Below are 25,094 nucleotides of genomic sequence, written 5' to 3'. Positions count from 1 at the left end.
ATATTTTTTAAATTTAAATGATACATATATATATATATATTATACATATATATGTCATGTGGTCTAGCTGCACAGCCTTTGTGATCTACTGGTAGATCACAATTGACCTTTTGGGCACGCACTCTGGGCACTCTGAGTCCCTGCATGGAATCCACTGCTATGCAGGCGTATGAATGAGCTGATTTTCATGGTGTGTATAGGTGTGCACTGTGAGAGAGTCGGTGCATGTGCATGGAGGTGGGTGTGCGTGTGTGTGTGCGCGCGCATGTGTGTGTGTGTGTGTTGGTATGTGTGTGCCTGTGTGTGTCGGTATGTGCGTGTGTTTAACAGAAGTGGGTGGTCCTGAGCTGTGAAGACCCAATCTGTGTTTTAAGTGCGCTTCCAGCTTGTGACCTTGGGAGTTTGCTCCGTTTGGACTGAACGTTATTTATTTGGACGTCTTATACACACACACACAAAATGACCATTAGGTGCCGTGTTTGATAAACAAACTGATTGGATTGCTGGTGTGTGTTAAATGTGTGTGGTTTTCTCTCTCCTCTCCCTCGTTCTTCTGCTCGAGGCCCCCCGAACCGGCCCAATTTGCCTCAAGGACAGGGCAAATAGCACGCGCAGGCGCGCACACACACACACACACACACACACACACACACACACACATGTAGGCGCACACACAGACGCACGCAGGCACGTTGTCCACATGCTGCTGCCCACATACACATGTGGATAGATATCTAAATAAAAACACAAGTGTGCACAGGCACACACACACACACACACACACACACACACACACACACACTGCACTGCACTTGTTGACCTAATCTCATTCTTAATCAATTCACTCTTTACTCACTCATCAGAGCTTGAATCGTGTGGCTTGGGTAGAGTTTCAGAGAGAGAGAGAGAGAGAGAGAGAGAGGAGGGAGCTTTCTAGGCCAACAATTCACGACCACATTACAGAGGGGAATAGAATATTGTTATTTGCATACTGGCCTAATGCAAACCCCTGATGCATGCGCAGCAAAAGAAAAACCAAAAAAAGGATGAAGTCATACAGACTTCACTCCAGGACCTGAGATCCAAGCAAAAGGACAAAGTTCTCTTATGAGACTTATGATTTTATTTGTGCGCTCATGCTTGAAATTCATTTCATTTATGTCCTTTTGTTCTCTCCTCTCTCTCTCTCTCTCTCCCTCTCTCTCTCTCTCTCTCTCTCCCTCTCTTTCTCAGGCGTATCTCAGGGAACCAGCTGAGATATATCTCGGGCCATGCTCTCCAGGGTCTCCACAACCTCAAAGTTCTGTAAGTAACCTTCCCCCCGACCCCCCCCACCGCCCTAGTCCTGCTATGGTTCAAACCCCATCCCTGGTGGGTTGTTCCACTCCATCCGTATAGGGGGGGTGGGTTGTGTCTGCCTTGAATAAAACACACAGGCCACGCATCATTAACTGCAGTTAAAGTTTATGAGCTGGGGGAGACCTGCCCTGCGTGCAGTTCCTATGCTTCCAAATAAGCCCTATTTAAGGTGCGCGCACGTACGCACGCACACGCAGTCACGCACACGCAGTCACACACACACACACACACACACACACACACACACACACACACACACACACACACACACACACACACACACACACACACACACACACACACACACACACACACACACACACACACACACACACACACACACACACACACACACACACACACACACACACACACACACACACAGGTGTAATTCAGGGACCTCCCAGCCACACACCAGTCCACCACCCACAGAGATTAGAACAAGTGACAGAAATTTCACTCAAACATCCATTCCAAGCTGCCCCTCTTAACACCCCATTTTAACATTTTTAACATAGTCTGCCTCTGGCTTTACGATCCACTGCCACCATGCAGCCCTGCTGCTCTGCTCTGCTCGCTGCAGTCACCGGCCGTGTGGAAACAGTGGAAACGTATAACCACAAAAAAAACAAATCACAGTAGGTTTGCCTTAACGATATAGGCTGGGCCTCTAATGAGGGAACGGGACGTTCTGAACGATCTTGCAGGGCAACACAACACATAGTTCTGGACTGCTGTGTGGTGCAGTGCATGGCATGCAGTATCAGACTGCTGTGTGTGGTGCAGTGCATGGCATGCAGTATCAGACTGCTGTGTGTGGTGCAGTGCATGGCATGCAGTATCAGACTGCTGTGTGTGGGGTGGTGCATGGCATGCAGTATCAGACTGCTGTGTGTGGTGCAGTGCATGACATGCAGTATCAGACTGCTGTGTGTGGTGCAGTGCATGACATGCAGTATCAGACTGCTGTCTGTGGGGTGGTGCATGACATGCAGTATCAGACTGCTGTGTGTGGGGTGGTGCATGACATGCAGTATCAGACTGCTGTCTGTGGGGTGGTGCATGACATGCAGTATCAGACTGCTGTGTGTGGTGCAGTGCATGACATGCAGTATCAGACTGCTGTGTGTGGGGTGGTGCATGGCATGCAGTATCAGACTGCTGTGTGTGGGGTGGTGGGTGCATGGCATGCAGTATCAGACTGCTGTGTGTGGGGTGGTGGGTGCATGACATGCAGTATCCGAGAATATACACTTTCATGAGCTTTGGGTGTTAGAAGGAGGCACGATGTTTAGATTTCTCAATCTGGTTCCTCTGGCTCGAGAGGAATCCTAAGAAGCCGTGCCATAGCACACAAACTTAGCTAGAGACTTGAGGTTTGCAATTTGAGCAAATCTGGGGGATTACCAGGACGTTTTGACATGATCTTCTTTCACCTTGTGTTGTGAAACCCTCCAAGGGCTTCAAGACGGAATGAGGGAACCAGTCCTGGACCGTATTATGTCATTACTGGGACAAAAAGGACACACGTATTCACGTATAGATTATACAGGCACATACATGTGTGCGCACACACACACACACACACACACACACACATGCACACACTCACACACACACTAATAGACGCTGTACGCAGGTGCAGTGCACACAGTCTCTGTGACCTGAGAGTGGCTGAACTATCGTTGTCCTTCCTCAATATATTAGCTCCGATTCCCCCTTGTGTCAAACTGAAATGCATCACACTGACCCTGTTTGCAGTAACCACTGGGTATGACGTGCGCACGCGTGCATACACATGCGCGCGCACACACACACACACACACACACACACACACACACACACACACACACACACACACACACACACACACACACACACACTTTGTATTAACATACTTGTGAGGACATCAACATTTCAGAACAGCAGTTTTATGAATGCCGTTTTAACAATGTTTTGCCATTTTTACCATAACTGTGAAGCCGTGATAATAGCCGAGCTACAAGCTTGCTATATGCATCGCGTGCTGTGGGCTTGTAGATCGGCTTTTTCCGGTGTGCGACACCGATGGACAACCAAGTATAAATCGGGCATCATTTCTGACCCTATAACCCCTAACCATACCCTCTAAAGGCCTAATCCTGACCCCTAACCCCAACGTGAAACCTTTCCTAATTGAAAGCCTAACCAAAAAACCCAAAAATAATCCGTTTTAACCATAAAACGATCGATTTCACTTATTATACTGGAGGAGGACCAGGAATATGCTCCTCACAATGTCTATTTCTCCAATTCTATACAATACTTGTGGGGTACATTTGGGCCTCACGAGTATAGTAATACAAGTACGCACGCACGCACGCACGCAGCCAAGGTTACGAACTCTGAGTCGGGCTCCCTGAGGCAGCCTCTAAGGGATTTCTTTGAAAGGAGAACAGATAGAATTCACCGTATTCATCATGTCGTCATCACCCCACCCAGCACCCCCACCCTCCCCCCGTCGTCCCATAGGAGGCTTCACCCAAAACCCTTTAAAACCAGAACGCTGCTCCCCCCCCCCCCCCCCTACTCCTAGAGCTACAACAGATCAGTGTAAATTACCCAGACGGGGTCAGCAGAGACACAACGTTGTGAAAGAGAAATGCGTAATATATATGGCAAAGAAAGCAGCAGACACGACCGTGACGACGGAACCATCGCTTGACAATAGACAATTCCATTAGCTCTTCAAAGTGTCCTCTTGTACCGTTAGAAAACATGTGGATTTCTAACGAATAATGGATGTGTCGTCATGTTATTATGAATGCTCACCTCGAACGATCACATACCACATACAGTAAATAATAATAAACGTTATTAACGTGGAAGGAACACGTGATTCCAATCAGTTCCTTTACCCTCCTTCAGGCACCCTGGCTAACCAGGGGGAGGCATGAAGACCAGGATTACGGGGAAGTTTATTTAAAACATTGAATGCCGCCTGCTGGACGAAACTTTCATGGCGTCTTGGGTGCCGGTGATTTCTGGCTATTTCACTACGACACGTGTCCGCTTTTGGCTTCCATCTTGGATGCTAAAGCATAGCATCAATGCTACCAAGCTAAAATGAGGTCCATCCTTGCTCTAGAAAAAGCAAAGACCAAAGCAAAGACCTCCGAACATCGCCGATATGTTCAACACCTCGGACAGCGCATTAGTTTTGGAGAAAAACGCGTGCAAAGGCCACGACTAAAACAGAAGCTAATGTGGTTGGGTCAACATAAACGGTGCGGGCGGGGCCCTAGCATCGGTGCACAGCAACCGGAGCGGTTAAAAAAATGAAACACAGCGAGGCAATGTTATAGCGATATCAAACGCCTCAAGGCGAGCCTACTCGTTAATGATTAACAATAAGGCCTTCCCACAGCTGGTCTGGGTTTGAATCCCAACTGAGGCTCTTCATTGCGTCATCCCGTCTAGCTGTCCCACTTTTCCCGTCTCTCACTGTCACTATCAGAATGGATGGTGAAATAAATCTAAACTAAATATTCGGGATAGACATGGGAACGACACGGCTCCAATGTGGATCTGGGACTTCATGTGTCCGGTTGTCTGTGATGTCTGTCATCGGTTGTCTACTATGACGAATGACACCGAATTTGCGCCAAAGGTTTCAGCCCCGATCCGCAGCCCCACTGACTTCCATTATGAAATGAAAGTGAAATATTTTCAAAAGTAAAAATCATACTGTTAACATACTGAATTTTTTATCCTACGATTTTGCAACCCATTGTTTTCACCCAGTGTCAATTATCTAATGTAATCATGGGCGCTACACTCCCTCTGCCAACCTTGGGGGACCTCATGCTTCCTTCTATGCATGAGGAGTCCAAGCGGCTGCTTTTCACCTGACAGGGGAGAGTGTCCCCGGCCGGACGTAACGTGTGTGTTATTCCGACCAGTTGCTTTCCCCTCCATCAGGCACCCCCGGCTGGCCAGGGGGAGGTAGTTTAGAGACCAGGATAACTGCATGTTTTTGTGAGGGTACCTGCCCTCTGGGACACGGGTAGAACATGCAAACTCCACACAGAAATGCCCTTACGCCAACACCGCCTTGGGTATGGGCACTGACGCGGAGGAGAGAACACGAACAAAATCATATTGTGAAAAATCATTTCTTCTTCTGGCTCCGGCCGGTCTAGCAGTCCGGGCACCTAGGCTACTAATCGAGCATGACAGTGTGTCATGACTCCCGATCCCGACGATCTTTGCTGCATGTCATTCCCCATCTCTCTCTCCCCATTTCCTGTCAACTTACTATACACTATCAAATAAAGGCAGAGAAAAGCCCAACAATATCCCAACATTTCTCGTGCCGGTGGGCACGAGCAAAGTAACGCTAAACGGTTCAGGCACAGGCACGCACGCACATGCACACACACACACACACACACACACACACACACACCCATCTTACAGGCCACGCCATAAAACTATAAACAATAAAAAAGGAAGTGTTCAAAATGCCATCGGTGTGGGTGCACCGGTATCCAAACAGGTCGCGTTGCCCTTTCAGTTTCTCCTCCTCTCTCTGCCTGCCGTCCTCAAAACAGAGCAAAAAAACCCACATCAATGGACTTTTTGTCTGAACTGTCTGGTTACACAAACGAGAGAGAGACGTCAAGACCGGTTCATGTGCATAAGAAAATGTTGAATTGCAATAATAACTGCACTGTGTGTGTGTGTGTGTGTGTGTGTGTGTGTGTGTGTGTGTGTGTGTTGTGAGCGGAGGCATTTCAACACCATGACACGCACGCGCGCCGCACACACATTTCTATTTCCACACTTGTGAGGACATCAGCGATTGTGAACAGCATTTTTAACCTTAAATCCACTGTGTTCGGTGCACAACAGCGGAATGCAACTTATAAATAGGCCTGAGCTAGTGCAACATAAATCCCTAAACCAGTGGTTTTCAATCCTTTTCATACCATCATTTATTTGGCATTTGATGAGATTTAGCCTCTCAAACTCAAAACTTGCTGTTGGTACCATATAGGAGAGACAACAGGCAAACGTTGATCAAAATGACAATTATTCTACATTCTCTAATTGTACTGACTTGTATTAAGTAATGCTGATGTTTAACAATAATGTAACTCTTGAGAGCATAAAATGACCCGTACGGGTCCATTTGGTTTGATTTTACGCTTTTATTTTACGCTTATGTACGATGATACTGTAAGAGCGCCCCTCACTTCACACGGGTGTGATTTTCTTTCTTATGGGCAGCAGGAAAATGCGTATTCTTGAGGTGGACGTTTGGCCCTCACAAGTATAGTAATAGACACACACAAACACACACGCAGGCACGCAGGCACGCATGCACACACACGCACGCGCCGACACAATGCTGTGGTGGTTGTGGCACCATGGAGATGCCACGACGATAAAGACATAACGGTCGCTGCTGTGACCAAAACACTGGCGACTGAACGCCTCATGGTCTGATGTCAGACGACTCGCCGTGATAAAGACTTGAAAGAGACAGAGAGAGAGAGAGAGAGAGAGAGAGGGAGGGTGGGAGAGGAAAGAGAGAGAGAGGTATTGTTTGCTCCCCACTTCCTCCTCATTTCGTTTTAGCTTTTTTTTCCTTTTGCTCCATTCTTTAGAGAATGACATCAGCAGCCCACCCAAGGAGCTTCTCTTTCCCCTCTTTCTCCGTTCCTCTGCCCTTCTCTCTCTCTCTCTCCCTCCCTCCCTTCTCTCTCCCCCCCCCCCCCCTTCCCCCATCTCTCTCTCTCTGGTTCTCTTCAAGAGGCTTACTGGCCCGGTCTTCCTTTCTTGTGTCAAGTTTCCCCGTGCCGAGGAGTTATTCGTTCTGCCTGATGTGTGCACGTGTAAACATAAACACACAATGTGCCCCTATGAGGGACCCCTCATAGGGACACAGTGTGTCCATGAGGGACCCCTCATGGACACACTGTGTCCCTATGAGGGATCCCTCATGGACACACTGTGTCCCTATGAGGGATCCCTCATGGACACACTGTGTCCCTATGAGGGATCCCTCATGGACACACTGTGTCACCTCTGTGTGCTACAGTCTATAGCTCTTATAATAGTGTGGTCCTAAGTATTCACCTCTGTGTGCTACAGTCTATAGCTCTTATAATAGTATGGTCCTATTCACCTCTGTGTGCTACAGTCTATAGCTCTTATAATAGTGTGGTCCTAAGTATTCACCTCTGTGTGCTACAGTCTATATAGCTCTTATAATAGTATGGTCCTATTCACCTCTGTGTGCTACAGTCTGCTCTTATAATAGTGTGGTACTATTCACCTCTGTGTGCTACAGTCTATAGCTCTTATAATAGTGTGGTACTATTCACCTCTGTGTGCTACAGTCTGCTCTTATAATAGTGACCTCTGTGTGCTACAGTCTATAGCTCTTATAATAGTGTGGTCCTCTGTGTGTTCTCCTTTCAGGATGCTGCAGAACAACCAGCTAGAGAAGTTACCTGATGACGCCACATGGGACCTGCCCAACCTTCTCTCCCTGTGAGTCACGCACATTGCACACCACAGTAAAATCCACAGTGCGTCCCCAATAACAGGGCTTCTCAAAGCTTTTCATGTCAAGGACCCCCAGATTGACATGTTTCAGCCTGCGGACCTCCATTTGTACGGCTCTGTGATTCTCAACCGTTTTCATTTCAAGGAACACCAGTTTGACATGCATTAAGAAATACAGAATCCCACTTAACGCCATTTCTATCTCTGGGACCCCAATGTATGTTGTAAAATCAATGTTAATTTACAGTGTACAAATGGAACCAAAGTGACCCATAAGGGTCCATTTGTTTCCAACTATCATTTAGCTGGGGACCCCTGGAACTCCCTCAAGGACCCCTGGGCGTCCCCGGACCCCACTGCCCTATAAGCCCAGTACTGTATATAGTTTGTCGTACCACAAAGATGTGACCGTTATGGATGAACCATAATGCTCCCCGGGTCCATTTCTTTAATGCTCTCAGAGTTAAATTTAAACACAGAGAACGTTGCAGTGCAATTTCTCTCAATAAAACCCACCAGCCAGGGGATAAAAAACGCCCACGCACCCACCCACGTCTCGACCCCGACCGACCGGCCACCACACACTAAAAACGCACAGAGCACCAGTGACATTTAACAGGCTGTAACCCGTCGCGGTGTGCCACAAGGGCAGCAGGCCTTCCGCGCTGGCCTTGAAGGCCCTGATGTTAGACGTAGCTGCATCAGCAGAGGCGCGGGAAGATGTCTATAGCAAGGGCGGCTGATGTTCTGGGGAGGGGGGACATGCGCACAGGTTTTTGGCGTAAAAATGGCATAAATGAGCTATTTAGCCATCTACTTCACTCCCCAAAGTTAAATACATTAGCAAGTCATCTTTATGTCTAAAATGTATAAAACAAAACAGTTTGAAAATAATGTACAAGCACACAACACATCGCATGCATCACCATCACGTCAACCGGACGAAAACAGCCCATCTACAAGCGTGCAACACAGCGTATGCTTGTAGATCGGCTGTGACACCGGCCAGGCACGCATCACAAGAAAGCACGTCACATCATCAAGCCCTCAAAAGAGAGAGAGTGAAGGGACGCAAGGTAACAAACTACAATCACATCAGAGAGAGAGAGAGAGAGAGAGAGAGAGAGAGAGAGAGAGAGAGAGAGAGAGAGTGAAGGGATGCAAGGTAACAAACTACAATCACATCAGAGAGAGAGAGAGAGAGAGAGAGAGAGAGAGAGACAGAGAGAGTGAAGGGGACGCAAAGCCGACTGACTACATCAGCGGCATGCATGCACTTCACTTCTCCTCCTGGCAAGCATCTGGAAGCCATGAGGGGAAACTAACAGCAGAGCAGACACTGCAGGGCCAGGGAGAGCATCTCCAATGAGCTGTGAAACAACCCCATTTTCCATCAATTCCCCCTCTCTCCTCCTCTCCTCTATTCCTCTCTCCTCCCCGCTCCACTCCTCTCCTCTCCTCCCATGCTGCGCTTTCCTCCATCTCTCTCTCTCTCTCTCTCTCCCTCTCTCTCTCTCTCTCTCTCACCACCCACACCGCTATTCCCTTGGCTAATGAGAGTGTTTGATGGCCTAATTGTCTCATCTGTAGGGTCACGTGCGTGCGTGTGTGCACACATGTGTATGTGTGTGCGTGCGTGCAGACCACCTCGCTTGCGACCCAAATACAGAGCTGCAGTAAACCACACACAGAGATACTCACTCCATTCCTGTTTTCCAAAATTAATAATTTCCCCCCTGTAAACATCCGCAAGGTCATTTTCCCCATCATTCACACACGCATGCACGCGTGCACACACACACACACACACACACACACACACACACACACACACACGTTTGTTGATGTTTTCACAGAGGCAGGACATGACTAAGTAATCCCTCTGCCACCAACAGCGCACGCACACACACATTGTACATACATTAAGTGTACATGCATGACATACACACATACACACACACACACACACACACAATCAAACAGGGCACGTGAAATTGTGCTCTGCGGTCAAAAAAGCATGGGATAGTTTTGCGCACACTAATGGCCATCTCATCCGACTGCATGTGTGTGGTCTCTCTCCTCTCAATCCCGGCGCAAAGAGAATGTCTCTCAGGTGATGAAACGCACACACACACACAGGCACACGCACGTGCACACACGCACACACAGTCGTCGACAGTGCAGAGACGCACCTTGTCATTACAGTAATGATAAGCCCAGCGGAGGAGGATTACTGGAAAGGCTTTGGAGAGAGAAGCTTGTCGGCGCCTCACGCTGACATGAAACACACCAGGTGAACTGAGGAAGAGAGAGAGAGAATGACAGAGAGTACAGTGTACCTGACTCGACCCTTTTTCTTACCGACGTTTCAATTGACGTAATGGTATAGAGAATGCTTTGTCCTGAATCAACAAGGAATGGCTACAATCCCCTACAGGGGCTCAGGGGTATAGAGCGGCCACATGGGAACCGCAAGGTTCCCGGTTCGATCCCGGGCTCCCCAAGTGTTAGCGTCGGAGAGTCCTTGAGCAAGACTCTGAACCCGTAATTGCTCCCGATGAGCAGGTCGGTGCCTTGCATGCAAGTTTCCTCTGCCATTGGTGTATGAATGTAAATGTAAATGTAAATGTGAATTTAATGCACAAACCATTTACCAATCCCCATATGCACCACCACAACAAGGCCTAAACTTGAGTTTGTCGTGCCAAAGGTATCCAGGCTCGTTAAAGAGATGTCAGGGCTCACTACCAGAAATGCATTGTGATCCGAGTTCCACGGCGGAATCCAAGCAGACGTTTAACCCCCGTTTTGAAACAATAGCGGTGAAACTCGGGTCTTCATGAGTTTCCCCGGCCGCGTGCATAACGTTTTGACCATCTGCTAGCAGGAAACCAGGAGAGTAAAAACCCAGAAATCTGCTGGATCGTTTCGCACAGGACTCCCTCTCCCTCTCTCTTTCACTCACTTCTCGTTCTGAAAATCGGGACCTAGGGGCTTTGATGTGACAGACAGGAAATAGCTGCTGCTTTATTGGCTTCTGTGGAATGTTCCTGGTTCCGTTTGGACGTTCTATGGGCCCTGGCAGGTCCACCCTGAGGATTCATTATTATTCCGCCCGAGAGAGCGGTCCAGAGAATGTAGCGGGGCCTTTTTAGTTTCCGCCGCTTTCATCCTGAACTCTGAGGTCAGGGACAAACAATGTCCACAGGTAGAGAGTGAACTCTGAGGTCAGGGACAAACAATGTCCACAGGTAGAGAGTGAACTCTGAGGTCAGGGACAAACAATGTCCACAGGTAGAGAGTGAACTCTGAGGTCAGGGACAAACAATGTCCACAGGTAGAGAGTGAACTCTGAGGTCAGGGACAAACAATGTCCACAGGTAGAGAGTGAACTCTGAGGTCAGGGACAAACAATGTCCACAGGTAGAGAGTATGAGGTCAGGGACAAACAATGTCCACAGGTAGAGAGTGAACTCTGAGGTCAGGGACAAACAATGTCCACAGGTAGAGAGTGAACTCTGAGGTCAGGGACAAACAATGTCCACAGGTAGAGAGTGAACTCTGAGGTCAGGGACAAACAATGTCCACAGGTAGAGAGTGAACTCTGAGGTCAGGGACAAACAATGTCCACAGGTAGAGAGTGAACTCTGAGGTCAGGGACAAACAATGTCCACAGGTAGAGAGTGAACTCTGAGGTCAGGGACAAACAATGTCCACAGGTAGAGAGTGAACTCTGAGGTCAGGGACAAACAATGTCCACAGGTAGAGAGTGAACTCTGAGGTCAGGGACAAACAATGTCCACAGGTAGAGAGTGAACTCTGAGGTCAGGGACAAACAATGTCCACAGGTAGAGAGTGAACTCTGAGGTCAGGGACAAACAATGTCCACAGGTAGAGAGTGAACTCTGAGGTCAGGGACAAACAATGTCCACAGGTAGAGAGTGAACTCTGAGGTCAGGGACAAACAATGTCCACAGGTAGAGAGTGAACTCTGAGGTCAGGGACAAACAATGTCCACAGGTAGAGAGTGAACTCTGAGGTCAGGGACAAACAATGTCCACAGGTAGAGAGTGAACTCTGAGGTCAGGGACAAACAATGTCCACAGGTAGAGAGTGAACTCTGAGGTCAGGGACAAACAATGTCCACAGGTAGAGAGTGAACTCTGAGGTCAGGGACAAACAATGTCCACAGGTAGAGAGTGAACTCTGAGGTCAGGGACAAACAATGTCCACAGGTAGAGAGTGAACTCTGAGGTCAGGGACAAACAATGTCCACAGGTAGAGAGTGAACTCTGAGGTCAGGGACAAACAATGTCCACAGGTAGAGAGTGAACTCTGAGGTCAGGGACAAACAATGTCCACAGGTAGAGAGTGAACTCTGAGGTCAGGGACAAACAATGTCCACAGGTAGAGAGTGAACTCTGAGGTCAGGGACAAACAATGTCCACAGGTAGAGAGTGAACTCTGAGGTCAGGGACAAACAATGTCCACAGGTAGAGAGTGCATGCGCCGCCGAGGACAACACAAAGGATGCCGCTTTAGAGCACGGACTCAAGGAGTCAGTCTCCACTGCCGGAGTATGTGCGCACGAGATGAAAATGTTTGTGCTTCACTACTGACTCGCGCACACACATGCACGCACTCACGTACATATGCATGCCCATCTGTCGGTGTATATAGTTGCCTCTCCTGATGGAAAAACATCCCCAGGGGCAGAGCCCAGGGTTCACAGTTCAAGTTCAGATTTCACTTTGATGATGCTGTTTGTTTGGGGGGACTCGGGAGCCTCCGAGGGGGGATGGCGTAGGAGCCGAAGGGGGGGGGGGGCTCTGTGATGGGGGGCGACGGAATCAAAGAAAGTCAAGCGAGCGGGGAAGATTGATATGGGAGGATGTTTGGAAGAGGGACGGCCGAGGAGTTACACCTGCTTTACGCTCGGTCGCACTGCGGTGTTGCGCGCAGCCGCGCACACACCGAAAACAACCCAGCTCGTACATCGGGGCTGCTGTCGAGTGCAGCAGCAGAACGACTGCGAGCGAGGCGAGCAGCGCATCAATGAAGATGTTAGAAACATAGTGAGTGCGAGAGAATTGGCTCGAGGGATGGAGGGAAGGATGGAGGGAGAGAGGGAGGGAGGGATGGAGGGAGGGAGGGATGGAGGGAGAGAGGGATGGAGGGAGAGAGGGAGGGACAGAGGGAGAGAGGGAGGATGGAGGGAGAGAGGGAGAGAGGGAGGATGGAGGGAGAGAGGGAGGGAGGGATGGAGGGAGAGAGGGAGGGATGGAGGGAGAGAGGGATGGAGGGAGAGAGGGAGGGACAGAGGGAGAGAGTGAGGGATGGAGGGAGAGAGGGAGGGATGGAGGGAGAGAGGGAGGGATGGAGGGAGAGAGGGAGGGAGGGATGGAGGGAGAGAGGGAGGGATGGAGGGAGGAAGGGATGGATGGAGGGAGAGAGGGATGGAGGGAGAGGGGGAGGGACAGAGGGAGAGAGGGAGGGATGGAGGGAGAGAGGGAGGGATGGAGGGAGAGAGGGAGGGAGAGAGGGAGGGAGGGAGGGATGGAGGGAGAGAGGGAGGGATGGAGGGAGAGAGGGAGGGAGAGAGGGAGAGAGGGAGGGAGAGAGGGAGGAAGAGAGGGAGAGTGAGGGATGGAGGGAGAGAGGGAGGGAGAGGGAGTGAGGGATGGAGGGAGAGGGATGGAGGGAGAGAGGGAGGGAGAGGGATGGAGGGAGAGAGGGAGGAATGGAGGGAGAGGGATGGAGGGAGAGAGGGAGAGAGAGTGAGGGATGGAGGGAGAGAGGGAGAGTGAGGGATGGAGGGAGGGAGAGAGGGAGGGAGGGAGGGATGGAGGGAGAGAGGGAGGGAGGGAGGGATGGAGGGAGAGAGGGAGGGAGGGAGGGAGAGAGGGAGAGTGAGGGATGGAGGGAGAGAGGGAGGGAGAGAGGGAGGGAGGGAGAGAGGGATGGAGGGAGGGAGAGAGGGATGGAGGGAGAGAGGGAGGGAGAGAGGGAGAGAGGGAGGGAGAGAGGGAGAGGGAGGGAGAGAGGGAGAGAGGGATGTAGGGAGGGAGAGAGGGATGGAGGGAGGGAGGGAGAGAGGGAGAGGGAGGGAGAGAGGGATGTAGGGAGGGAGAGAGGGATGGAGGGAGGGAGGGAGAGAGGGAGAGGGAGGGAGAGAGGGATGTAGGGAGGGAGAGAGGGATGGAGGGAGGGAGGGAGAGAGGGAGAGGGAGGGAGAGAGGGATGGAGGGAGGGAGAGAGGGATGGAGGGAGGGAGGGAGAGAGGGAGGGAGAGAGGGAGAGTGAGGGATGGAGGGAGAGAGGGAGGGAGAGAGGGAGGGAGGGAGAGAGGGATGGAGGGAGGGAGGGAGGGAGAGAGGGATGGAGGGAGGGAGAGAGGGATGGAGGGAGAGAGGGAGGGAGAGAGGGAGAGGGAGGGAGAGAGGGATGGAGGGAGGGAGAGAGGGATGGAGGGAGGGAGGGAGGGAGAGAGGGATGGAGGGGAGAGGGAGGGAGAGAGGGAGAGGGAGGGAGAGAGGGAGAGGGAGGGAGAGAGGGATGTAGGGAGGGAGAGAGGGATGGAGGGAGGGAGGGAGAGAGGGAGAGGGAGGGAGAGAGGGATGGAGGGAGGGAGACGAATGAATGAGAGCCAAAGGCCGAGGAAAGAAGAATAGAGTGGAGGAAGTGGTCCCGGACTGTCAACTCTGCCCTGAAGGGATCATTCATCACTATGGACAGTGTGTGTGTGTGTGTGTGTGTGTGTGTGTGTGTGTGTGTGTGTGTGCGTGCGTGCGTGCGTGCGGACGCTGACACAGCGCACTTTCACTTACACACACACAAGGCCATGCACGGCACATGCACGCACACACACATACACACGCCCATGCGCACACACACACACATGCACACGCACTTCTGGGATGACTGTGTGGACACTGAGAGGGGTGCAAGGGGACAAAGGGTAGTTGGGTCGCATGCTTGAAGGCATGGAGTAGCAGGAGGAGACGAAGTGGGCTGGCAGAAAAGCAGATGAAAGCAGCCGCTGTGTTTGTTGACACTGGAGAGGCATTTGTCTGAGTAGTGGAAACATCAAGGTCCACTGGAGATGGAGAGACGCGCAGGAAGGAAGGAAGGGAGGAAGGAAGAAGGGATGGATGGAGGGAGGGAGGGAGGGAGGAATGGTGGTATGCTCTATACCACCACTCCTGGGGAACTGGGGGGGGCGGGGCCACATGCAGCCTCCACCTTCAATTAATGTGAATGGGCCGCAGGTTAAAATCTGAATACTGATATATTATTGATTTCAGCTGTTACAATTCCAAACATGACCCGTTTTAATTACTTCAGTCTAGTAGTAGCGGAATGACTAGAATTTAACTTTTATTGTCTTTTTTATGTGAAAATGAATTTGCATTTAAGTTCACAAATAAATAAAGTTTAAATAAACTTTTCAGGATTCCAATTCAAAAACAGCAATTATTTTTTAATAATAATCAGGATTTTAATTCAAATATATCAAATATAGCAGATCTATGAGTTCAAAACGTGTTGCAGTGTGACACGTTTGGAGCTTGTAGATCTGCTATTTTTGATACGACAGTATTATGCAATGTGGCCCTCTGGAGTGATTGTGGAACTATAGTGGCACTCTGGAGTGAGTGTGGAACTATAGTGGCACTCTGGAGTGAGTGTGGAACTATAGTGGCACTCTGGAGTGAGTGTGGAACACTGGAACTATAGTGGCACTCTGGAGTGAGTGTGGAACTATAGTGGCACTCTGGAGTGAGTGTGGAACTATAGTGGCACTCTGGAGTGAGTGTGGAACACTGGAACTATAGTGGCACTCTGGAGTGAGTGTGGAACTATAGTGGCACTCTGGAGTGAGTGTGGAACTATAGTGGCACTCTGGAGTGAGTGTGGAACACTGGAACTATAGTGGCACTCTGGAGTGAGTGTGGAACTATAGTGGTACTCTGGAGAGTGTGGAACTATAGTGGCACTCTGGAGTGAGTGTGGAACTATAGTGGCACTCTGGAGTGAGTGTGGAACTATAGTGGCACTCTGGAGTGAGTGTGGAACTATAGTGGCACTCTGGAGTGAGTGTGGAACACTGGAACTATAGTGGCACTCTGGAGTAGAGCACAGCACGGGTCCATAAAATTGGACCCGGCCCGAAACGGACCCGGTGATATCAGAACCGAACCGATCCGGATCCGAGAACATTCTAATTGGCCGCACCCAGCCCGGAACCGGACCCGAAATAATTGGACCCGGTCCGATAAAAACAGGTTCGGATCCGAAAAAAACCTACCCGGTCCGAAAGACCCGACGACCCGTTACACCCGTGGTGTGTCCAATCCTATATTATGCTCATTTTCACTGTGATTATGAGACTGAACACTGAACGTCAGCAATGCATCTCCCCCTCCTCTACAAAGGAGCGCTGAAAAGCGCCAATATACAAGCTCGCAATGCGTCGCATGGTTAAGTAGGCCTACAGTTTGTGTCTTGCGTTGCACAATGTGTACAATCAGAAAGGACGACGTGCTGTAATAATTAGGCTTTATTCCTGACTGCGGTGGATCACATTCACATCGGAAGGCTGACTTCACACAACCCGACCCGGCTCGGTTCTCGGGTCGGATCTCGTGTAATGCCCTCTACTCTGGAGTGAGTGTGGAACATAGTGGCCCTATCCCTCTTCAAAGTGTGCAGAGGAGGGGAACGTTTACACAACAACACAAGCACAATTTAAGAACACAGGAATGGGGATACGGTAGAGAGGAAGAGTAAGCCGGTCGCACCGATCGAGTCGTGTGTGAGTGAGTGTGTATGTGTGTGTGTGTGTGTGTGTGTGTGAGTGTGTATGTGTGTGTGTGAGTGTGTACCGTATGTGAGTGTGTGTGTGTGAGTGTGTATGTGAGTGTGTGAGTGTGTGTGTGTGTGTGTGTGTTTTTCCTTGTGATCTTACATTTCAGACGTGTCCGTGCTAGCGGAGCTATATATAGCTTAATTAGCCTGAGTGTAGATCATAATGAAGAGGTTTCTACGAAAGCATCAAAGCATGCGAGGATAAAAAGTGTAATTCTCTTAATCACCTTCCTGTAAGCTAAGGCGTTGCACCGCCACGGCTCACAGACACTCCTGCGTGCGTACACACGTACGTGTGCCCCGCGTTAACACACACGCACGGAGCAATTTCGCAATTGTCTGACTGAACCACCCTCTGCTCACCTCCTCTGTGCTTCTGACGCTGTCCCTCTCGTCTCTGCTCCTCCCTTAAAACCCATTAAGACCTGAGGCCGATTCTACAAAATGTACAAGTGTCTTCTAAATCTTAAGTTTTCTGAAAAACGTATGTTGCTACGTATATCAGTGGTGGTTGTCGAACCTTTTCATGTCAAGGACCCCCAAAACTACATGTATTTGGCCATTGAAAACCCCCCAATAAGTTTTGTTCCAGGGATCCCCACCCCCGGAAGCAAATAATTGAGTTTAAAATTTTCTCTTTAAAGGTACATATTCAAAGATTGTTCTACAAGCTCAATGCAGAGCATGAAGTGATGCGCGCTACTGTTACCACCCACTTATAAAACAAACCTGGGTACATTCTTCTTCTTCAAGTGTGGAATGCCCTGACCCCCACCCTAAGAAAAGGCAGATCACTGGTATCCTTTAAAACAGCCCTGAGAATCCACCTTTCAGCAAAGGGAGAGGAAATGATCACTTCTCCCTTAGACAGGTGATCACCACACCCCTCTACACAATCCGCTTCTTTTTTCTTGGAACCGTGGAACCAAATGGACCCGTACACTCTCAGAGTTAAATAAAAATTGGTTTTACAATATAAATTGGGGTCCCAGAGATAGAAACACCATTAAATGAGGGTCCGTAGCATAATACTATGTGAAACTGGGCAGTCCTTGAAATTAAAACCGTTGAGACTCACTGCGAGAGTCGTAAAATAAAATCTTCTCTTATGGGGGTCCCTGGCATATCTTTTCAAATGGGGGTCTGTGGGCTAATAAGTGTAAATTTGAGGGTCCTTGGCATGAAAACATTTGAGAACCACTGCATGGCTAGTCTCGCGTTGCCAGACTGTTGCCTCTCGCAATTTCCAAATGCTTCCATCATACAGTCTGGAGCATGGGAAGTTGTATCATGAAGCCGTGAAGCCTCCTCCCCACTTCCGTTTCGTCTTTACAGTCGCGCACATTTATCCTAATATAAATAGAAATCATCTAAGCATATATAGCTTGTTGCTTAGCAGGGAAAAAAAAGAAGAGGTATATTATAAAACATATTTTTGTGAACGGAAATGGCAGCTTCCTTACTCGGATTTGGGGAGGTGTAGTTCCAGACTCAGATTGTGTAAGAGTTGTCTGGCTATACGCGAGACTACTGCATGGCTAACTGACATCCTCTCCTCCTCTCCAGGCGGCTGGACGCCAACCTGCTCAGCGAGGTGCCGACGGGGGCCTTTCGCGGCGTGCGCTCCCTGCGCCACCTGTGGCTGGACGACAACGCGCTGACGGAGATCCCCGTGGCGGCGCTGGCCTCTCTGCCGTCGCTGCAGGCCATGACGCTGGCCCTCAACCACATCACACACATCCCCGACCACGCCTTCACCAACCTCTCCGCCCTCGTCGTGCTGTGAGTTAACGTGCATGCCGTGTGCTTTTGTTGTCGGGTTGCGTGTGGCCGGCGGTTTGTGGTTTCTATTCCACACACAATGAAGACACCTTTGGCTTCCCTTTCATCCACTTAATCCATTTAGACCTGAGGACGCGTCTGTGTCACCGTATAGCTTTTAACCACCAACCATTATTTAAAACTTTAGCTGTTGGAAAATAGCAGATCTACGAGCTTGTAGATCTGCTAAGTCGTGAAAATGTGTGCAATTATTTTAATATATATTCTTTCACGGCAAACATCTTTTACTCAAATCTTTGCTTCTGGGGGGGGGGTCCCTGGAACAACATCTTTTCAGATGGGGGTCGGTGGCCAATTACATATAACCTTTGGGGTCCTTGACATGAAATAGTTTGAGCACCACTGATATAGAAACAGGTTTTTCAAACAACTGACACCATTTAGAAGACATTTGTAGAATCTGGTCAGTCCAAAATGGGTTAAAGTTCAGATGTCACGATCCATGCACCGCCGTGCAACATGGGCGAGGTTTGTCCTCTGCGTTTAACCCTTCCTTAACCGGTTTAGGATGTGGTTAAGCCAGTGAGCAATGCCACTGGGGACCAGGGGTGGAAAAAGTACTCACATTTTGACTAGTGACTACTAGTAACTAAAAGGTTCAAATACATGTAGTGGAGTAAAAGTACAATATTTGCCTCCGAGATGTAGTCGATGTGTTTTCAATAAGGCATTGTAAATATCAATGGGATTGGTATTTAAGAGACAGTGCCAACAATACACTCAAACTACTTCTCCAAAGTGAGTGACACCCACAGCCACAACAGGAGCAACCATGATCTGGTACTACCAAAATGTTGAACAAACATGGGAACATTCTCATCCTCTGCCGCCAAAATGTGGCATTCCCTGTAAATCCCTGACACCATGCATTAAAAGGATGTGTAAAACTGGTATCTTTCCAAATTGGCTCACAGGTTGTTGAGTATACCGGTATATTGTTTGTTCTACTCCATTAAAAAAATACAAAAATAAGACTTAAAAAGGGACAGAAAGGATCATTTACAATTTACATTCTAGGCATTTAGCCAGAGCGACTTACAGTAAACAAGGTAGACACAAGGTAACACATCACATCCATAGTAGACCATGTAGTGGCTCAGTCATCTACGACCAACCTAGCCTCAGAAACCCAGACATTTTTATTTCCAGGGAGAAAAAAAGGTCTGGGACCGAGTCCACTTCAATTTGGCATAGAGTAGCGCAAACGTCGATCACTCTCTGCTGATTTTTTTTTTTTGTGGCTTTCGCCTTAATTTTATATTTTTTATGGAGGGACAGACAGTAGGCTGACAGGAACTGGGGAGAGAGATGGGGGGAAGACATGCAGTAAAGGCCAGACTGGACACTGTCAGACTGGATTACCAGCCAAGGTGCCTGGACCACTGAGCCATGGCCCAGGCCTCTCTCTGCTGATTTCTAAACGTCTGCACCTTTGTTGACGTACACACACCTCTCTCTCTCTGTCGCTCTAATTAATTAGTCTCATGTCGCGCAGCTGTGTCTAGATTCTCCCGGCGGATCCTGCCGGGAGCTGCCTATGCCATAGAAAGCATAGGTGGACCCCAGGCTAGGACCAACCTATCATCAGTACTCTAAACATTATAATATCAACATTTAATAATATCATTTACGTCAACTCAAACTATCGGTCAATTTAGTGAAGGAACGTGGCATCCATCGGTCTAAATAACATGCTATCCTAAATTACAATAATTATCTGACGTTCTGTACCCTTTGTATTTAGTCACCTTCATAACAACCATATCCAGAGCATGGGGGAGAGATGCTTTGAGGGTCTGCAGAGTCTGGAGACGCTGTGAGTATATGTCCACACACGTGCGCATGCACGAACACACGCACACACACACACGCACACACACACACATGAACGCACACGCTGCTGCCGCAGTAGTTCCATTTCTTATTGTGAAATGACTACCTTTTCTGTTTCCCCAAACATGGAGCCAGTCACCATGATGAGAGAGTATCAACAGCCAATCGGACCGGTGTGCCATCATGCAGTGTTTAGACCAATCACATTGCCTTAACCATAACCCTAAGATAAACAGCTGAGATAACCTCAAGGAGAGTAATATAAACACATGGCACAGCCACTGGCTCACTTATATTGTGGGTGAGAGCAATTTTCTCAGTGTGTGTGTGTGTGTGTCTGTGTCTGTGTCTGTGTCCGTGCGCGCGTGCGTGCGTGTGCGGGGCGAGAGCACATTTTGAGGCGTTGGATTACGAATTGAATCCATGTCTTATTTATGGAGCGTATACCTACAATGATGATGAACCGCAATTGATATGGCTTAAATAATGATAAAAATCCTGATCAACATCCCGGTATAATTCCAGGCGGGTACTCTAAGGCTGCTGCACAGAAACCGCAGCTATCTATAATGACGGATTGGAATGCAGAAGATGAAAAATTCCCCTTTGATTAACTCAAAGCAACATCAACAGATTCCTCCTCCTCCTCCTCCTCCCCCCTGTGTTTTGTAAGAGTAATCAACCGAGGTCAAGTTCAGCTCAGCTTCACTAGACAGAGGACGGGAGAACGTGCCGTAACCATGTTTTGCTTTTTTACAGCAAATTTTGATGTAATTTTAGTCTTTTGAATAAATGTGTAGTTTTAGTCTGATTTTTGTCACTGAAATGTTTTAGTCTAGCTTTAGTCGACGAAATATCATAAGACTTTTGTCGACTAAAATGTATTTTGGCGGGCCTTTATGGTGTCATAATGGCTGATTTTACACTTGGTGGCATGGTGAAAATAGCCAATCTATAAGCTATCCTCCTAACATTTTTTTGTTGTTGACGAAATTGTCAATATGCTCGGTCATAGTTTTAGTCACCATAGCATAATTTTGTTTTCATCAGTGAAAAAATATAGTCGACGACCATTTTTAGTTTTTAGTCGACGAAATCAACACGAGGTCACGACTGCAAATGGGTTGAAGAGAAAATGAAGAGAGAAGCAGAAAGAGAGGGAGACGAGAGATAGAGAGAGAGATAGAGAGATAGAGAGAGAGAGCATGAGAGAAAGTGACAGAGAGAAATGTCTATAGCGGCTGATTTACACGTCGTCGTATATGACGGAGTATAAAAGTATGCATAGCGCTGAAGTCTTCATGGTGGTCTGGCTGGCGGTGACCACGCAGTTTCTGACACATGTTGTTTAACAGCCTGCTGAAGTGTAAGAAAATGACGTGTTCCCCTTTTATGAGCGTGTGTGCATGTGTGCACGCACACGCCGGGTGCTCATGCGGTGCCTTTGTGCCTAGTGTATAGACGGACACGGACTCACGTGTGTGTGTGTGTGTGTGTGTGTGTGTGTGTGTGTGTGTGTGTGTGTGTGTGTGTGTGTGTGTGTGTGTGTGCGTGTGTGTGTGTGTGTCTACGCTGCCCGCAAATGGAATGTGCGCACACGCGGCAAACCCTCTCTGCTTTAACAATCTAAAAGACATTATGTCCATGCTGGGAAACGTGAAAGTAAGCAAGTAAGCAAGTGTGTGTGTGTGTGTTTGTTTTTTGTTTTGTTTGTTTTTTTGGGGGGGGGGATGAGAAGAAAATAGGGGCTGTACTAGAACAGGTTCTCAACCTGTGGGTCCCCACATGATTTTGGGGTCCCTAGATGACAGTGAAGTGACAATTTAATGTATTTTTAGGCCCAAACCACACCAATGCAACTAGTCGCAATTCCTTGCAACAAAAACAGTTTAAAGGACATGTCACACCAATGCAACTCCTTGCAACTGCCATTGGGGATAACGGTCTGCTATTTAGATCAGCTATTTTCATAATATTTATCTGTGGAACTGAAAATATAATGCCTCAACTCCTACATTTCAAGTGCTTATCAGGGTCCTGGGGTCCCCAGTTCAAAGAGGATTATTTTGGGGCCGGGGTCACGGCCTGAGAGAGAGAGAGAGAGAGAGAGAGAGAGAGAGTGGCGGGATAGAATGACAGGTGTCAGTGACGTGGTGATTGTGTTGGCATGCAAGGGGTTAATCTCACCTCGCTCCGGAAAAACATGAGAGGCCATCATCTGATGCATATGCCCCCCCCCCCAAACACACACACACACACACACACACACACACACACTGTATTATAAAATCATTAACGTGAGGGGAGCATGTGTCCAGGAAGTTGTTGGAAAATGTAATGGGATACACAAACAAGGCAGGGACATAAACAGGCACGGCCAACATTTAAATACTTCAATTATATAATTGCTCAGACGCACGTACTGTACGCATGCCGGCACGCCATGTTTAGGTGCAGTGCAGCTAAAAAACACGCGCAGCGCGCAAACACCCGGGCTCGCATTCATTCACACACGCCTATACTCCGTGCAGTGCAGTGCAATGCACGCACACACACACACACACACACACACACACACACACACACACAGAAGAGACAAACCTTTGCACCTCCCGTGTAGCGCGTACATATGACGGCCGTGTCAGCCATAGCAACGTCTGTTTTGATCCGCCCCCTGGCCGTTGCCGCACGACACCGCCGTGTTTTCTGGGAAAGCTTAATGGGAGACAGACCATAATAATCGGGTCGGTGCGGCCCGGGGTCAAGGGTCATCATCAACACCGCCACGCTCTACAGCTGTCGGCCTCGTACAGCAGAACTACAGGGAACCCTCCTCGATGAATTGAGTATACACGATGAGGACCCCAATGGAAACAAGCCGAATCCAACACTACTGCTGTACTGTATACTTCCCTGCATGTGCCTGTTAACATGCAAGCTATTAATAAAGTATTCAATCAATCATTCTACATTATACTGCAGTGGTTCTCAACCAGTGGTCCAGGGACCACCAGTGGTCCTTGAGGGGGTTCCAGGTGGTCCCCATGCAGCTAAATGGAGAGTTGGTAACCAAATTGATCCTTATAGATCTTTAACTCTTGAGAGTGTAAAATGAAACCAAATGGACCCTTACGTGTGCATTTGGTTTCATTTTGCCCTCCAAGAGTTCGATTATTGTTAAACATCTGCATTACTAAATTCATAAGAAGTCTACACAATTAGAGAATGTAGAAGAATGTTATTTTGATCAATGTTTACATGTTATCTCTCCTAATGGTACCAACATCAATATAGCATGGAATTGTGTACAACATCTTAATGACTGCATATTCTTTAGTTTTGGGTTTGAGAGGCTAAATGTCATCAATGGTGGTCCGTGGCTCAAATGCCGAATAAATAATGGACCTTGATATGAAAAGAGTTGAAAACCACTGTTATACTGCATACCAGTGGTTTTGATTGATTGATTGATTGATGCATTTATTAACAGATTGGAGAATTACAGTACATTTCAAGCACAACTCAAAACAAACTGGTATCTGTGGACGACACCATAAAGCTTTAAACTTGTTTACTGTTTACAATAGGGTCTGTTGAATTCATCATAACATTTAGAGACGTACAAATATACACTTTCAATCTTTTTCAGGTTGATTATTTATTCGGCATTTGAGCCACGGACCACCTTTTGATTTGAAATGTAGCCTAAAAAAATCACCCGTGTGAAGTGAGGGGCGCTCTTATCTTATAAATAACATGTCAATTTGTTCAGACACATCTGACGTAAATTCTCCATTCATTGTCAATGGGAATGTAATCTTTGTGTAGGAGAGAAATAGCCGATTTGCTCAGACACATATGAAAATTCATCAAAAATAACAATTCTGAAGTAATGCAGATGTTTAACAATACTTTAACTCTTGAGAGCCTAAAATGAAACCCATTTGGTTTCATTTCACGCTCTCACGAATTAAAGATCTAAACTTCTAAAGTAAATTTAACTGGGGACCACCTGGAAGTCCCTCAAGGTCACCACTGATGGTCCTTGTAGGGACCCCTATAAATACTATCAATCTACACATGGGCTTAATTGCCACCATTATTTTAATTATTAATCATTGTTTATCTCTCTCTCTCTCCCCCCTCCCTCTCTCTCTCTCTCTCTCTCTCTCTCTCTCTCTCAGGGATTTGAACTATAATGATCTACAGGAGTTCCCTGTGGCCATCAGGACTCTGACCAAGCTACAGGAACTGTGAGTGTACTCACACGCACGCACACACGCACGCATGCACGCACGCACAATCAGGCATCGTGCACACTGCACACACATACATGCTGCAGCGAGCACCCACACATCTACAGTATACACACACATTCACACCTGCCTGACATGACTATCGTACTTGCCTTATCCCAAATAATCCCGTTAAGTGATTTTAATGTGGCACTCGGATACAATCTCCCTCACCCTGAACAGGTGCGGCCTGCACTCCCCCCAGCACGCACACACACACACACACACACTTGCCTGTACGCACACATTTGCACGTATACGCACACATACGCACGAACACACATAACTCGTAAACTGCGTTTTCCCTCTGCTTCAGCAGATGTTCCGCACAGTATGCTTGT

At 48.3% G+C, this 25,094-nt stretch overlaps 1 protein-coding gene across 3 annotated transcripts in view; it reads left to right on the top strand.

The window, feature by feature from the left end:
* The window catches only part of lgr6 (leucine-rich repeat containing G protein-coupled receptor 6), an 82,561-nt gene that overhangs the window by 43,983 nt on the left and 13,484 nt on the right, over window positions 1-25,094 (top strand). For 2 of the 3 annotated variants that reach the window (XM_080763225.1, XM_080763224.1), the window contains 5 exons: window positions 1,234-1,305; window positions 7,829-7,900; window positions 18,350-18,565; window positions 20,370-20,441; window positions 24,643-24,711. In XM_080763225.1, the coding sequence (XP_080619351.1) occupies window positions 1,234-1,305; window positions 7,829-7,900; window positions 18,350-18,565; window positions 20,370-20,441; window positions 24,643-24,711 (501 nt within the window). The remainder of the gene's footprint in view (window positions 1-1,233; window positions 1,306-7,828; window positions 7,901-18,349; window positions 18,566-20,369; window positions 20,442-24,642; window positions 24,712-25,094) is intronic. The other variant, XM_080763226.1, reaches the window with a different exon arrangement.

The sequence above is a fragment of the Protomyctophum bolini genome, assembly GCF_963924005.1.
Source record: "Protomyctophum bolini genome assembly, chromosome: 5".
NCBI classification, from domain to species: domain Eukaryota; kingdom Metazoa; phylum Chordata; class Actinopteri; order Myctophiformes; family Myctophidae; genus Protomyctophum; species Protomyctophum bolini.
The sequence above is the reverse complement of the archived record's forward strand: the minus strand, read 5'-3'. Positions and strand labels throughout refer to the sequence as shown.